Source organism: Vicia villosa, unplaced genomic scaffold (genome assembly GCF_029867415.1).
Source record: "Vicia villosa cultivar HV-30 ecotype Madison, WI unplaced genomic scaffold, Vvil1.0 ctg.000858F_1_1, whole genome shotgun sequence".
Lineage (NCBI taxonomy): Eukaryota > Viridiplantae > Streptophyta > Magnoliopsida > Fabales > Fabaceae > Vicia > Vicia villosa.
The window spans coordinates 637,739-652,247 of NW_026705387.1; the positions used below are offsets into that span (position 1 = coordinate 637,739).

General features: G+C 32.9%; 2 protein-coding genes across 3 annotated transcripts; one reads left to right on the forward strand and one right to left on the reverse strand.

Annotated features, from left to right (window-relative positions):
• Positions 1–1,304: 1,304 nt before the first annotated feature.
• On the forward strand, positions 1,305–2,601 carry LOC131631740 (transcription factor bHLH52-like). Its single transcript, XM_058902505.1, has 2 exons — positions 1,305–2,066; positions 2,368–2,601. Exons 1-2 carry the CDS (start codon positions 1,305–1,307, stop codon positions 2,599–2,601), a joined length of 996 nt encoding a protein of 331 aa, XP_058758488.1.
• A 1,573-nt stretch (positions 2,602–4,174) lies between these two features.
• Positions 4,175–8,974, reverse strand: LOC131631730 (thiosulfate/3-mercaptopyruvate sulfurtransferase 2-like). Of its 2 annotated transcripts, none has more exons than XM_058902496.1 (12): positions 8,736–8,974; positions 8,123–8,308; positions 7,964–8,023; positions 7,648–7,710; positions 7,265–7,389; positions 6,999–7,161; positions 6,829–6,888; positions 6,656–6,714; positions 4,929–5,010; positions 4,727–4,790; positions 4,572–4,639; positions 4,175–4,464 (listed from the first exon to the last, which is right to left on the reverse strand). In XM_058902496.1, exons 1-12 carry the CDS (start codon positions 8,835–8,837, stop codon positions 4,357–4,359), a joined length of 1,140 nt encoding a protein of 379 aa, XP_058758479.1. In that variant the 5' UTR covers positions 8,838–8,974; the 3' UTR covers positions 4,175–4,356. The 2 variants fall into 2 exon arrangements, with proteins under 2 accessions (XP_058758479.1, XP_058758478.1); XM_058902495.1 differs by having other exon boundaries at positions 8,123–8,314; positions 8,736–8,972.
• Positions 8,975–14,509: the final 5,535 nt, after the last annotated feature.

Here is a 14,509-nt window from a genome sequence, read left to right on the forward strand (position 1 = left end):
ATTAATTTCATAAAATTTTTTTTCAATGAAATAATTTTCTAAAAAATATTTTTTTTAAATGCTGAAAATAAAAAGAGATTTAAAAAAACAAAAACAAAATTAAAAAATATATATTCTTGAAGACATTATTTTCTTTAAAATGGAATATGAAAATTTTGAGTGAAAAAGTAAGGTGTTGTAGGATCCTATTTTAATTTTGGAACCTTTACTTAGATCTCACTATTTTATTGTTCGTTTATTTTTAAAATTTTAATTCCTAAATTTTGGGGTCTTAAAAATTAAACTTTAATTATTTAAAAAAGCTCATAAATTGACAGTCTTATGTCATGTACTATTACTGTAAAATATCTAAAATAGATTCCTATAAATAAAATATCTAAAAAGACATTAATGCTATTGTTGATTTGGTTAGCTTACATTATATTTGTGTACTTTGACTTACTATTGTCTTTTTTATACTAATTTTCTTCTCGTACTACTTTTATTTTACAAAAAATATTTAGGATTTTTTTTACTCAAATATTTAGGAATTGTTCAAATTATAAATAGAAAATAATATTACTATACGAGAGAAAGAGAGAAAAAAAGGATTAAGGAAACGGTTAACAAAATGAGGAAATGGTCAATAAGAAAAAAGGGTTTACAAAACGGTTATTAAGATTATGAAATGGTCAATCACAAACATGAGCTGGCCATGTAACTGTTTCACAAATAATTTCCAACCTAATTTCTTTTTAATTTACTTTAAAAATTCACTTTTTGTAATAATAAATTAATTTACTTAATTTACACTACGATTTTTAATTAAATACTTAATACTTAAATAATAATACAATAAATTAATTAATAAATAAAATATTATATTTCTTTTTGAACAAAGAAAAACACTTGACGTGAATGCTTCATAAATATAGATGGCATAACTTCCTTATTTTTAGCCAAATTCTCCTTCTTTTCCGCAAAACACCAAATTTTAATTCATTTTTTTATTTTATTATTTTTTTTACTTAATAATTTTTATTTTCTCAAATTAAGAAAAAAAATTACATTTTCTGTAACTGCCTCTAACTTCCCCTAAATTATCTCAGCATGATTCAGTGAGGTTAAATTCAGTTTATTTTTATATATCATAGCTCTTTTGTTCTTAATTTTTTTATTCTTCTTTTTCTCTTTTCTCTCTCAAGTCTTTTTCTTCCTTCAAACATTCTCGTACACTGTTTTCTCTCTAAAAACATTCTCGTACTTGTCTCCAACAAAGATTCTCGTACTTGTCTTTATCTCGTGCAGTTTCCTGTTTTTTTATCATGGGATTTCTCACTTCACACTACAACAACAACTATAATAACTCTTACCCTTCTCATCAATCTCTTCAAACCTTCGACAACTCCGAAACCATCACTTTCCAACATCATCATGAACATCAACAACAACAACACCAACAAAACTATGACTTTTCGTCTTCCTTTCTAGATGAAACCTTGTTTTTTCCGAGTCCTTGTAATTTTTACACAAACGAGGATAATAATTATTATTATCCTTGTGAAGATCAACTAATCATTGACTCAACTTTCTCTTGTGATCAAAACGATGGTTTCGTTTCAATGAACGACATTTTCCCAAACGAGGAAAATCTCAACAACTATGTTAACAATCTTCCATGTCCGAAACGACAGAAGCTAGGTTATGAAGAAACATTAACAAACCATCAACAACAACAGGAGCTTTTGAACTCAGCCAATTATTTTGTGGATGAGTTTATAGCGAACCCTTTTAGTACTACTACTTTATTCGAACCGGAAGCGGAACCGGAAGCGTTTTTGTGTTCGAATGTGGTTGATGTTGTGCAATGTGAGAAGAAGGTTGGCGGCGAAAGGACTATTTCGACGCAGAGTATTGCGGCGAGGGAGAGGAGGAGAAAGATAACTGAGAAGACGCAAGAGCTTGGGAAGTTGGTTCCTGGTGGACCTAAGATGAATACTGCTGAGATGCTTAGTGCTGCTGCTAATTATGTTAGGTTTCTTCAAGCTCAAGTTGGAATGCTTCAAGTTATGGAAACTTTTAGCAAGGTAATATAGTAATAATAACTGCTTTTTGTTTTTGTTTGTGTTTTTGTTTTTGTGTTGTATAATATAATCAATAAGTCGGCTCACACACCGAGAGGTCGTGGGTTCAACTTTCTCAGATATAATGATATTCTTAATAGATAGTACTATGTAAGTGTATATCTGTATGTAAGTGTATACCTGTCGCTCTTTGAGCTTTGAGGTCTGTCTTATGTTCTGCTGAGTCTAAGTCGCTTGAACTTTAACTTTTTGGAACTAAAATAGATATTATTATGTCTTAGATTTTGGTGCTTGATTATTTCAGGAAGAAAAGGAACCTCCTCCTCCTCCAAGTGAAGATCTACACAAGCTAGTTGTTTCTCCTTTTGTTCAAGAGAAGTTGTATTCGGAAGAAAAGTGCTTTATTTCAAAAGGGATTATCACCACATTGGCCAACAATGTTGAGGTTAGGTCAAAACCTTCAATCCTTCAAGGTCTTAAGCAACTTGTTGGAGCAGAGATTGATGATGAGGATGAGAAGAAACCAAAACAAGAATAATTTTACTTTCTATTGGTTGTTTTCTCCATTTTTGAGAGTTGGTTCATTTTTTTGTTTTTTTTTTTTTATGTTGTTGTTTAAATAGGGCTCTTTTCTCATGAGCTATAGTTTAGATTCAATTTTTGGTTGTTCATTTATCTTGCTTGTAAGAGGAATCATTTATTTATTCATTTTTACCTTCTTGATTGTTTTTTTAATAATTTGTATGGTTATTCATTTCATTAGCCAACTTTGCATGATTCTCTGAAAAACGCTAAACTTGTTGATAAAAATGTCATAGACTTGTCTTGCATAAAATAATGTCGTCTGAATAATTATTAAATCAATTGACTATGTTATTAATTATAATCAATTAAACTGAGTACATTAATTTAATAAACAATTTTATATTAAAAATATAGGTAAAATAATATTTTAACTTGTTGATAAAAATGTCATATTCTAAAATTTTACAATTTAAATTACAAAATCTTATCTTATGTAACTTATATCTTATATTTTATTATTATTTTTATTTGATAAAAATATCTTATATTTATCAAGTTCAACCATATTTAACAAGAATTTATAAAAATGTCATAGACTTATCTTGTATGAAATAATATTTTCTGAATGAATATTAAATCAATTGACTATATTATTAATTATAAAAAAATAAATAAATTGAGTACATGAATTTAATAAATAATTTATATTCAAAATATATGTAAAATAATATTTAAACTAAAATTCAACCATTTACTAAAATTATAAGGAAATGTTATCGGATGCTTAGATAATTTGTTATTGTCCTAAGATTAAAAAAATTATATTAAAACTTACTATTTTATTACTAAACCCTAAACCCAAAAATTAAAAATTATTTTTGCAAAACATAATTATTATTTATTATAAATTTCTTATGTATTTTTAGGGTACAAGTTTAGGATTCAAGTTATCCTAACCCTAATTATTCTAATTCAATACTCCTAACTTTTAGGTGAGTGGATGCGAACAAATCAAATGTAAAATGGACTAAATCAACTTTTTTTTTAATCAAGACCTAATCAATTCACAATAACTGTATAATGAAGTTGCATTTCTTACCCTAAAAATACGGAAATACATTTCAGCTACAACTTGACTAAAAGCAACAAACATTATTTTTTTTTAATAAAATAATTAGAAAATTCTTATCTATTAAGATAATTTTTTTTACAATCAATTAAAATGACTATTGATTATTTTAATTTGAACTTTATTTTTTAATTATTTAAAAGTCAAACAGATATTTAATTTTATACCCTATAACTTATTTTTTGTCTTTAATATCAAAAAATCATTAATTTTAATCCTTAATGAAAAATTTATTTAAATTAAAAAGATGTGGCAAATTTTTATGTTTGACATTGTTGTGGCATATTTATGATGATGTGGAATTATTTTAAGATGACTCATTATAATTATAATAAATATATATAAAACAAAATACATTTTAATTTGCAAAGTTAAATTAAAATTTCCCAAATAAGCTTCTCCGCCAATTACATTAAACATTGTATTTTCTTTTTATCATTAATTTTTTCTATTAACATCCTTTTAACATTGATTTTATTTCATATGACAAGAACTAAAACCACAAACCTTAGTACAGTTATCAAACAATCCTGTCATTATTAACATTTTTAAAGCAAAGATGCAGAGATAAATCTGTTCTGCACAAAATGTTTGAAAACTAGATACAGCCTTTTGCCATGCAATTTCATTTTGGTGATTCTATTGCGTTTGTGCGGCGGTGTCGACAGGAGTATCAGGATGTGATCCCCATTCGGTCCATGATCCATCGTAAACCGGAACATCGGTCTTTCCAAGACGATGAAGACCCTGGAAACAAAAAACAAAATCAATTTCAAAATGTAAAGAAAAGATATTTCCAATATATCGGGAACTTTTCGATGGAAAAGATTAGGGAAGAATTGATATAGCAATACCAATGCAAGAATGCATGCAGTTACTCCGGTTCCACACGAAGTCACGACTGGCTTTTCCAAAGAGATGCCTGCAGAATAATGAGTTTGTGACAACAGAATTCGAGAAGAAAATGATTTCGGCGATATTTTTAAAATATATTGAAAGATGTTTGAACCTTCTTGTTCAAATCGCTTCTTAAGCTCGCCTGCTGGTAACAATGCTTGTGAACTATCTAAAATCTGCAGGTCAAAAACATTTCGCAGTGATTAAATAATAGTCTCAAAATTACATGCACGCATAATGTAACAATATACCGAAGAGTTCTTAATAATAACGATATAGGCGAGTATAATACGATATGACCCCATATGTTGTACCTGGGGAAAAGGAATGCATTTGCTGCCAGGTACGTGACCACTTCTGATTCCCTTTCTGGGCTCTGGTGCAATTCCGTCAAACCTGACAAAGGATAAAATCTTTGTAAGTCCAAGAATCATACATCAAAAACGAAATTGTGTCCCAAATTAAATAACACGTTAATCATGGCCATTAAACCGACTTTTATTCTTAGTTCATTAATGTTACAAATTTGAGGATACAATTATTGAATGATATACTAAAAGAACACTCAGCAGCATAATTAGACCCTTGCAGACAACAAAGTCACTACTTAGATATTGTTTGCATGAGTCATTTTGATGAAATTTAGTTGTTATCCTGATGAATTGAAGATGTAATTGACCCTTTTTAAGGGGCGAGTAAGAATTTTGGTCACATACATAGATGAAAAATGAAGTTCGGTCAAACCTGATCACGATTTTAAACATAAGGGACTAACTTGACTTGAAAAATGATTAGTTTGACTTGAAAAATGATTAGTTTGACATGAAAAAAAAATAAAAGAACATTAAAACTTTAAATTAGGCTAAAGGACTACCGGTGAAGTTTAACCTTTTTTTTATTTGACCTGATTTTGGCATTAGAAGCAGTACAGTTTTTTTTTCATTGATGAGATTCGCTTAAAAAACATTTTTCTAACCAGTTTCAAACTATGAACAAAACCCGATACTTGCCACATTATTTTCACCCATGCCAGGCTTTACCGGCACACCCACTGTATGCCAGAGTCCACTGCTGGTGTACTAATCCACGATATTCTTTATGCCATTCACGCAGGTCTCTATTGAATTTGTTCATCATGCTCTTTGCAGTTCAAGTCCCATGTCTTAGTTCGGTTTTCTTGGGGGTATTGTAACTTGTGTTGAAAACAATGGACAAATGGAAAAGAAGAAAAATTAATTGCATTATGTCTACTAGCCGCTAGTCAAATGTCTCCCTTGCCAAAGAAGGTTCTAAGTGATCCTTTCTTCTCCTAACAGAGCCCATGATCCCCCAAACAGGTCAATTCCTTCTGCCCTCAATATGTCCCCTGGCCCAATTCATCTATATGATTCCTATCATCCATTAGCAGAACCCTTCCCAGTTTCACAGTTCAAGCACCTCATAGATCAAAGCGCTTCGCTCCTATATGCTGGACAATTTATTGCTCGCTTTTTTCTCTTATTTCAACCATCTTATATTTTTTTCATGGATTCCATCAACTTGACTAAGATTTGGTGTCATCATACTTTTGTCTTTTTTTCGTATGCCTTTTTTTCACTTTTGCCTTAATTGTCTTGTTGCCTATGCCTTAGATTGCTGGTGACTACTGGTTTAGATTATTACTTTTGAGAACCAATCTGAACATGTCTTGCAATTTTGAGTTTTTTTTTTAGCCCTGTTATTATCAATGGTAAAGTCATATCATTAAGGTGGATGGCAAGTTCCGGCAGTCGGCCAAAAATCCACCATATGAACATGTCATTACCACCTATGGCTAAAATAATAAGCATTGTAGTAGCATATGGCGACTAGCACAAAATCCACTATTCCATAGCACCGTGTGCTATCATGGTGGCAATTTAACCATAATAATTCTGTATATATATACCTATAACCTTATGTATAGCAGCCATCATGCTATATCATTTCCGGGTTGATAACTAAGTTACATGCAAATCATATGTGATGTGAAAGCATACAACCAAAAGGGAATGTAAATTACCTAGGCTTTGATCGAGCATCTACCTGTTGGTGAGATTTTTCCTCAATATTTTTCGTTACCTATTATGAAAAAGAAACAAAGAAAAAGAAAGGTACTTTTGATATTTGATAGACATTGGATACACACACGCATTCAAAATTTACATTTGAAGTAGCACTAATAATTAAACCAACCTGTTCAAGGGTCCAAACAAGATGTGGCTGAAATTTAGTCTCAAATGTGATTGGACCAACCTGAAAACAAAAAATGCATATGAAAGATGCAACGCATTAAAATGAAATTGTCGAATGTCAAATTCAACTCCAAAATAAGAGAAAATTAAAAAATAGAATTCCAAACTCACTGCTTGTCCTTGAGATACTTTCTCTATCGCCTCACTTGCAGCACTGGCTTTAAGAATAGCATCACTCGAAGCACTAGATTCAACATCGTAACCAGATGCACGCCATCTTGGTAGGCCACCGTCTAATACCCAAACTCTGTCATGCCCAAACACTCGGAACATCCTTTTAATCATTGAAAAGAGAACAAAGGTATTGATGAGAACAAAGGTAGAAAATTTCATAAGATGACACAGCCCGCTTGTTTTTACACCACACCATGGCTTACCACCAAACACGGGCTGCACTAAATAGTCCTTTTCCGTCATAAACAACTAGGTCGTCTTTGTTATGTATGCCAAGAGCAGAAACAGCAGCGGCAAAAGCTTTCTCTGAAGGTAACATGTGCGGCAACTGATCAAGAATAAAAATCAGAATAAACATTGTTGACAGAATAAACACACTAACAAGTAACAACCAAGAGCAATCTATAAAATAATCACAAAACCATTAAGAGTGCTCACAAAAGACATCACAATATTTATAAATAGTAGTGATTGATAAGAAGATCGCTGACAAAATATGTAAACGAGATTCAGATACAAGAACTGTTTCATCAATAAAGGTGTTTAAAAAAAACTATCGAAAAGAATAAAATGGAGATAAGCTCACATTTGTAGTGCGGTCTGCGATTCCATCTATGTCAAAGAAAAGGGCCCCGGGAATGTGAGCAACCTGTTGCACATGGAATTACACAAAAAGCACATTAATAAAAAACGGTACATAAAAATGTTAAAAACACACAAACAACGTACATGTAAGATAACAAATTGAAGTGATACTATTAGAGATTGGCCTAACTCATCCTTATAAAACCAGCTAGTAGGCTGATGATTGCCCCCACTTATAAACACATGTTCAGGTCATATATCATCCTTTGTGGACTCTTAATAGATACCATATACATATATCACCCAAATGTCTTTACCTGATACTCTTGAATCGGATTCCTTTGCTCATCCGGCATGTACCAGGATGCATCCACCACCTGCATGGAATAGGCAACATAAGTATTAGCATCTTTATTACTTTTCTAAAATATGCAAAGATACAATTCAGGCACCAATAGAACCAATTCGGTAAGTACCTTAATATCAGGCTCCTTCAAGTTTTCGTAAAGCCAATCTACAGAAACAACTGGCTCATTCGTAGGTGCAGATCGCGTCGAATATGTAGCTCTTCTACTAACTACTGAAGAAGCCATACAAGGAGCCCAACTAGTCAACTTAGTATTTTGGGCTGTAAAGGTTGAAACACCTCGTAAAGAGGACAGCTGCTTCTGCCAAAAGAACAAACAAAGACCAAACAACACCTTGAGATCAATAACACAACAAGTTTATATTTAAAGACTATATAGATTACAAAAGAAAAATTGCTCTTTTTTCAGTGATTCACTAGTAAACACAATTCAAAGAATTGGGATTCATCAAATTAACAATTCATAAGTGACCCAACATAAAATTTCAATTCCCAAACTTAAAAATCAAAACTTTAAAGACAGAAACAAAGACCCATACACAAAATTGAAGTGGGTTACCAAAAAACTGATACCCAGATGAAAAAATTGAGAGAAAAAGCGATTCTTAAACTTAAAAATCAAAACTTTAAAGACAGAAACAAAAACCCACAAATAAAATTGAAGTGGGTTGATAAAAAATTGATACCCAGATGAAAAAATTGAGAGAAAAAGCGATTCTTACATTGAAGAGAGAAGAGAGAATTGGTGGGTGGTGAGTGAATAAGGAGGAGGTGTGAATCGAGCGAGGAGATAAAAGAATCTTTGTCAAAAGGGACGAAGCCATTTTGCAGCAGCGACCATATAAAAGGTGTGGCCTCGGATAATTCGAAGAGTCGCAGGTTATTCCAAAATCAAAAATTTAATTTTTAATCAGAAAAGAGGATAGTAGCATCAATCAATTAGGTAGTGAGAGTGTGATGTGATGTGATGATGATGCAGCTGAAGGTGTCACTGTTTTTGTTTAACAAATGATTGTGTAAAGTTTTGTAAGTTAAAGGTAATTTGGTTGAGTCGGGTTTTCATGTTTCAGTTTGGTAAAATAAGGGCAATAACATAACATTCAAAAGACTATTTTAAAATTTGGATGTAATAGTATCAAAATTGAATAAGGATTTTAAGAGATTATTCGAGTAAAGGAAAGTCTTCAAAGCACCATTATTTACAGATTTCACAGTTGAAATCGCTCTTAGTTTGTGAGATTCGAATCATTCATATGTGAATTGTATTTACGGACGGATCATCCAACAACTCAGGAAATGGAGTAGGTATGATTTTTGAAAACGAAGTAGGCTTGATGATCGAAGTATCTCTACACTTTGAATTCCCTGCCACCAATAACTACGTCGAATATGAGGCATTTATTGCAGGGCTTACTTTGACGGCAAAGATAGAGCAAAGAACGTTAAGTTGAGGATGGATTCCTAACTTATTGTCTCCCAAATCATAGGGGAAATCAAACTAGAGAACCATTATTGCAACAGTATGTGGCCCTGGCCAGGGAAAACTTGGAGAAATTCAAAATGTCCAAGGTCGCATATGTCCTAAAAGAACAGAACACTCTAGTAGATGTCCTATCAAGATCGTGAGTATAAGGGGATTGGGATAAATCACGTCTTCATCCAAGAGACTTTGAAAAACCTGAGTTTTAAAGCTTCTGAAGTTACCATTATGGACATTGGTGATGCCGCCTAATCCTCTTTCATATTACCCATCATAACATATATAGAGCAGAGCGTACTACCACCTAATCTGACTGAAACTTCCCTCATAAAAAGAGTAACATGTTCATATATTGTGATTTAATAAACTTTGTATATAATAGGCCTATCGAATCCTCTATTGAAATTTCTTAAAGGATAAGAAGTTGCCTATGTCCTTGTTGGGGTATAGCAAGGGATTGTCGACCAATATTTGGGCGCCCAGACACTAGTTAAGAAAGTTCTTAGGTCCATATACTATTGGCCATCCATGAACCAAGATGCTAATGAATATGTGAAAATGTGAGATTAATTTCAGCAGCATGGAGATATCCATAAGCTCCCATTGTCAAAATTGCACGCATTAACATCATCGTGGCCATTCTCTTTGTGGGTATGGATATCATTGACCCATTTCCCTTAGCATTTGGTCAACTCAAGTATTTAATCGTAGCAAACAATTAATTTACAAAGTGGGTGAAAGCATAAGCATTAACTAATATCACAGATGCAAATGTTTTGAAATTCTTTAAGAGAAACATATTGGCTAGATTTGAAATCTCATGGGAATTGAAGCCCTTGCTATAAGAATTGAATATAAAGTAACATTTAACGTCAGTGGAACATCCTCAAACAAACAGGCAGGCAAAAGCTATGAAACAGGCATTATTGAGAGGGTTAAATAGAAGGTTGCAGACTGCCAGGGGGAATTGGGAAAATGAATCCCCACACGTTCTTTAGGCGTATACCTAAGAATTCTAGACAAAATTCGCTCATGTGTGATGTAACACCCAAATATAATATAGTCTATAAATACATTATATATAGTGTAAACTGGTATTGATACAATCATAAGAGTCTATCAACATCGTTATGTATACATGTCCAAAAGAATAATATACAACTATGGTACATGATATACAAGAGTATCTGATCAAAAACTAAGATACATACAGTATTCACACTATGCACATAATCCACATCGGAAGATCGTAAACGAAAAAAGTCTTCGAAACATCTTCAGACAAGCTTATCTTTGCCTTTAACCTACAGAGAATCACTTGAAAAACAACAATAATAGTGGGGTGAGATAATAATCTCAGTGAGTTCCCCTGTCTTATGGGTCCACTCGACTCTAAAGAGATCTTTTATCGATTCTTAACTCAATTCATTCAACTTTGTCCTACTTGTGCATACTTACACAATAGAACAAGGACGTAAGCATCTAAGAGAATTAATGCTTCATATAGAAACACACAACATGAGTTCTCATAACTCAATGAATCACTATACGAGAAAGCACAACAAAGTATCTTTTTAAGATGACATCGCACTTCTTAACCATAATTAGGCATTCTAATCGTCCTGCTCCATCTCATGGAAATTCTAGCTCGTGATCTTACAAATATACAATCCAAGTTACATGTTTAACTTTGGGAATATCTTACTCCCACTCTCGCCTAAAACGGTAACTCGCGAATCTTGCCGACAAGGTATGGTAGCATTGTATACATCTGGTACCACTCTAGTGGGGGTCTACCTCTAAGGCCATGTATCTAAGTGAATTGTCCATATGTCATTCTATGGCTATCCAGTTATACTTTATCGATACATTAGCAAGATACTAAAATGATCTCTTTGAGATAACCACTCGGTAAGCTTCTTCCAGCTTCACTCTTTATTGCTCTTATTAGTCATAAGAGTGATACGCCATAGACTTACTTGCACTAAGTACAGTTCACATAGGTTGGCTCCTCAAGCGTCTAACTTTCTTGATATCTCTACAAGCGATTGACTATGAAATACACCTTTAGGAATTTCAAATTCAAATTTATCCATCTGACTTGCATTAACTTGCAACTCCTTTCTCAAACTCGCACATCTATAATGACACACAAAATGGAACTCATATACACTTAGTTCCGTTAAGGTGTGAACGTCATCATGGTTGTCAAACTCGCGGGTAGACTCGTAAACTCGTACGAGTTTACGAGTCTAGGAAGCGTAAGCGAGTAGACTCGCAAATAGAATCATTTTTTGATAGACTCAAATAGACTCGGGTAGACTCGCATAAACTCGTATAGACTCGCGAGTCTATCACAAGTTTACGAGTCTATAAGTTTTTTTAATTTTGTTTTATTAAACCAATAAAGGTCCAAACTCCCCAAGAGATTTTATTTTTATTTTTAAAAAACCTTTTTTTACAAGAATTAGAATCTCTCTCTCTCTCTCTCTCTCTCTCTCTCTCTCTCTCTCTCTCTCTCCTAATATGAAAAAAATCAATAATTTGGTTTATGCAATATGCAATTTGAAGTAGAAAATAAAAAAGGAAAAGTAAAGAGTGTTGTTCTTTCGTTTTAAGATATTCATTGAGATGATGAATGAATTATTGAAGATCCTGATGAAGATAATGTGCAAACTACAGTTATTGTTGAGCAAAATGATGTTACTCTTAACAATATTGTCTAAGATGATGTTTTTGTTATTAAAGTTATGATGTGGTGGGATGACAATGTTGAGTTAGGTGGAAGTAGAACTTGAAGTAATTCAACAATGATTAATGATGAAGAAGTTGATTTATCTGGGGTAGAGTTTGATGGTGATGATAATTGTGGTGATAATTTCACTGGAATTTTTTATGATTGAAGCCATTAGCATATATGTTTTATGTTTTTTTTGCTTTATGTAGTAGCCAATTAAGAATATATTAGTACTTTAAGTCTTTAACTACATGCTATGCTATTTTATTTGTTTTATTTTCAAGTTTTTTTGATAAGAAGTTTTTAATAGAGTATGAAATTTAAATTTTAATGTTAATTTATGTACTATTATTTATATTTGTGTCATATATGAGGTATTTACAAGTGTAAAAATTTGGGAGTGTGTCATATATGTGTCACTTATAGGTTTTTGAAAGTCATTTTTTATTTTCCATAGACTCGTACGAGTTTGCGAGTCGATTCTGCGAGTCGAGTCTATGGACCCTTTACGAGTCTAAGTAGACTCGCGAGTTTGACAACCTTGAACGTCATGCTTCGAGTTCATACAACCCAAAACTACTTCAGAAGATAAACAACAAGAGGGCTTTCAATAAGTCACTTCCATTATTAACAACCAAAATAATACACACTCATGATGAACCTTGACATCCCTAGATACTTACTGACTTGGATTCTCTTTCGAACCAAACACCCATTATATGCTTCATCACACGGAGGTTACGTATCTAGATGACTCGTAACTGACAACTCTTGTCACCTACTTATGAGTTCACGCGATATAGTCCTTTTCACAATCCACGTTTAGTTTTGACCTCATGCTTGGATCGCCCTTGTTTGCTTTCCACACATTTGGATTCTTATGACACAAAACTTGCTTGCTTGAACAAAGGACTATGATACTTCACAATACCACCACACAATATAATCAAGCATACATACTTGTGACTAAGATACTGTCATACCCCAAAATTTTACCTCCATATTTCAATATATTTTGGCTCAAGCAATCTCCTCAGACACATATAATCATCAGATGCTCAAGGCTACACAAGAATTGGGCATACTCATCCTCCTCCTAAGTAATAGGTCCCCAACTAGGGTTTTGTTTCTTCTCAAGGAAAAGAGATTTTTGACACCTCAAGTGGACTTCATGGCTTCCTATATGATTCAAAGAATTCCCATATCAATTTTCAAGCCTTGATTCACAAGATTGCTCAGTAAATGGCTCAAAAGGTCAACAGTCGACTATGCTGGGTCAAAAGTCAACTATCGTCAACCTACAGCCAAAACCCATGATTTTTGGTCAAATCAATATTTTGAAGTTACATTCATCATTTTATCAAGATTTGATCATGATTCATCAGAAAAAGATCCAAAAGTCATCAAGAGATAAAGTTTCTAAATTAGGGTTTTAAGGAGAAAAGTCAACTAAACTTTGACTGGCCATAGCTATCACATGGTTTATCAGAAATTGTCCAACCTGTAGCGGGGAAAGTCTGATATCGAAGCCATGGGATTGACTCGAATCAATATTCCGTTTTGAAATCGCCACCGCGCTTTATTTTTTCAAAGGAAAAGGGAAAAGAACGAAAAAACCAAAGTTTTGTTTTTTTAAAACAAGAAAGAGAACTCAGGTTCGGGTGTTGATTATATGAGGGGAAGGTTTAAAGCACCCCTCATATCCGTGGTACTCCACGGGAACCTTTTTGAAAATCTGTGTTGTGTGTGTGCTAAAAACGGTTTGTTTTATTTTTAAAATAAGCTCGGCAAAGCGTTTAGCTTTGGGCCTACATACCTCCTCGGTGCAATGGAGAAGTCAGAGCTAATGTAGTTCCGCTTTTAGGAAAAACGTTTTTAAAACGAATAAATACTTTGTTGTCGTTAGAGAGAAATACTCAGCCATTGATCTTGAGCATGAGAACAAACAAGTTCTTTGCATCGCAAATGAAAGAAGGGCTCCAACTCGGATAAAATCAACGAGTATGCCACTAGCTCTCTCACGCGGAAAAGATCTCGTTATTATCAATCAATTTCAAAATCGTGGGGTATAACCACTCGTTTCGACAATTAACGGTGTCTAAACTTTTGAAGAAAAGCCACTAAGGGTGAAAGATATTTTTAAGAAAAAGGTTTTGAAAAGATTTGCAAACATAAGAATGTTTTGGAAAAAGAGAGAAGATTTTGAAAATTTAAGAATGGGAGGAGATGAAGAGGCTAACCTAGTGCATAAAATAAAAGCTAAGGAAAGAAACGGTCTA

Excerpts from the sequence above, each read along its gene's own strand:
- LOC131631740 (XM_058902505.1), top strand. The coding sequence starts at position 1,305 with ATGGGATTTCTCACTTCACACTACAACAACAACTATAATAACTCTTAC. Across the intron at positions 2,067-2,367 it reads TTATGGAAACTTTTAGCAAG|GAAGAAAAGGAACCTCCTCC; the intron begins GTAATATAGTAA and ends TGATTATTTCAG.
- LOC131631730 (XM_058902495.1), bottom strand. The coding sequence starts at position 8,837 with ATGGCTTCGTCCCTTTTGACAAAGATTCTTTTATCTCCTCGCTCGATT. Across the intron at positions 7,711-7,963 it reads ATCCGATTCAAGAGTATCAG|GTTGCTCACATTCCCGGGGC; the intron begins GTAAAGACATTT and ends CATGTGCAACAG. Across the intron at positions 7,162-7,264 it reads AGTGCAGCCCGTGTTTGGTG|GATGTTCCGAGTGTTTGGGC; the intron begins GTAAGCCATGGT and ends AATGATTAAAAG.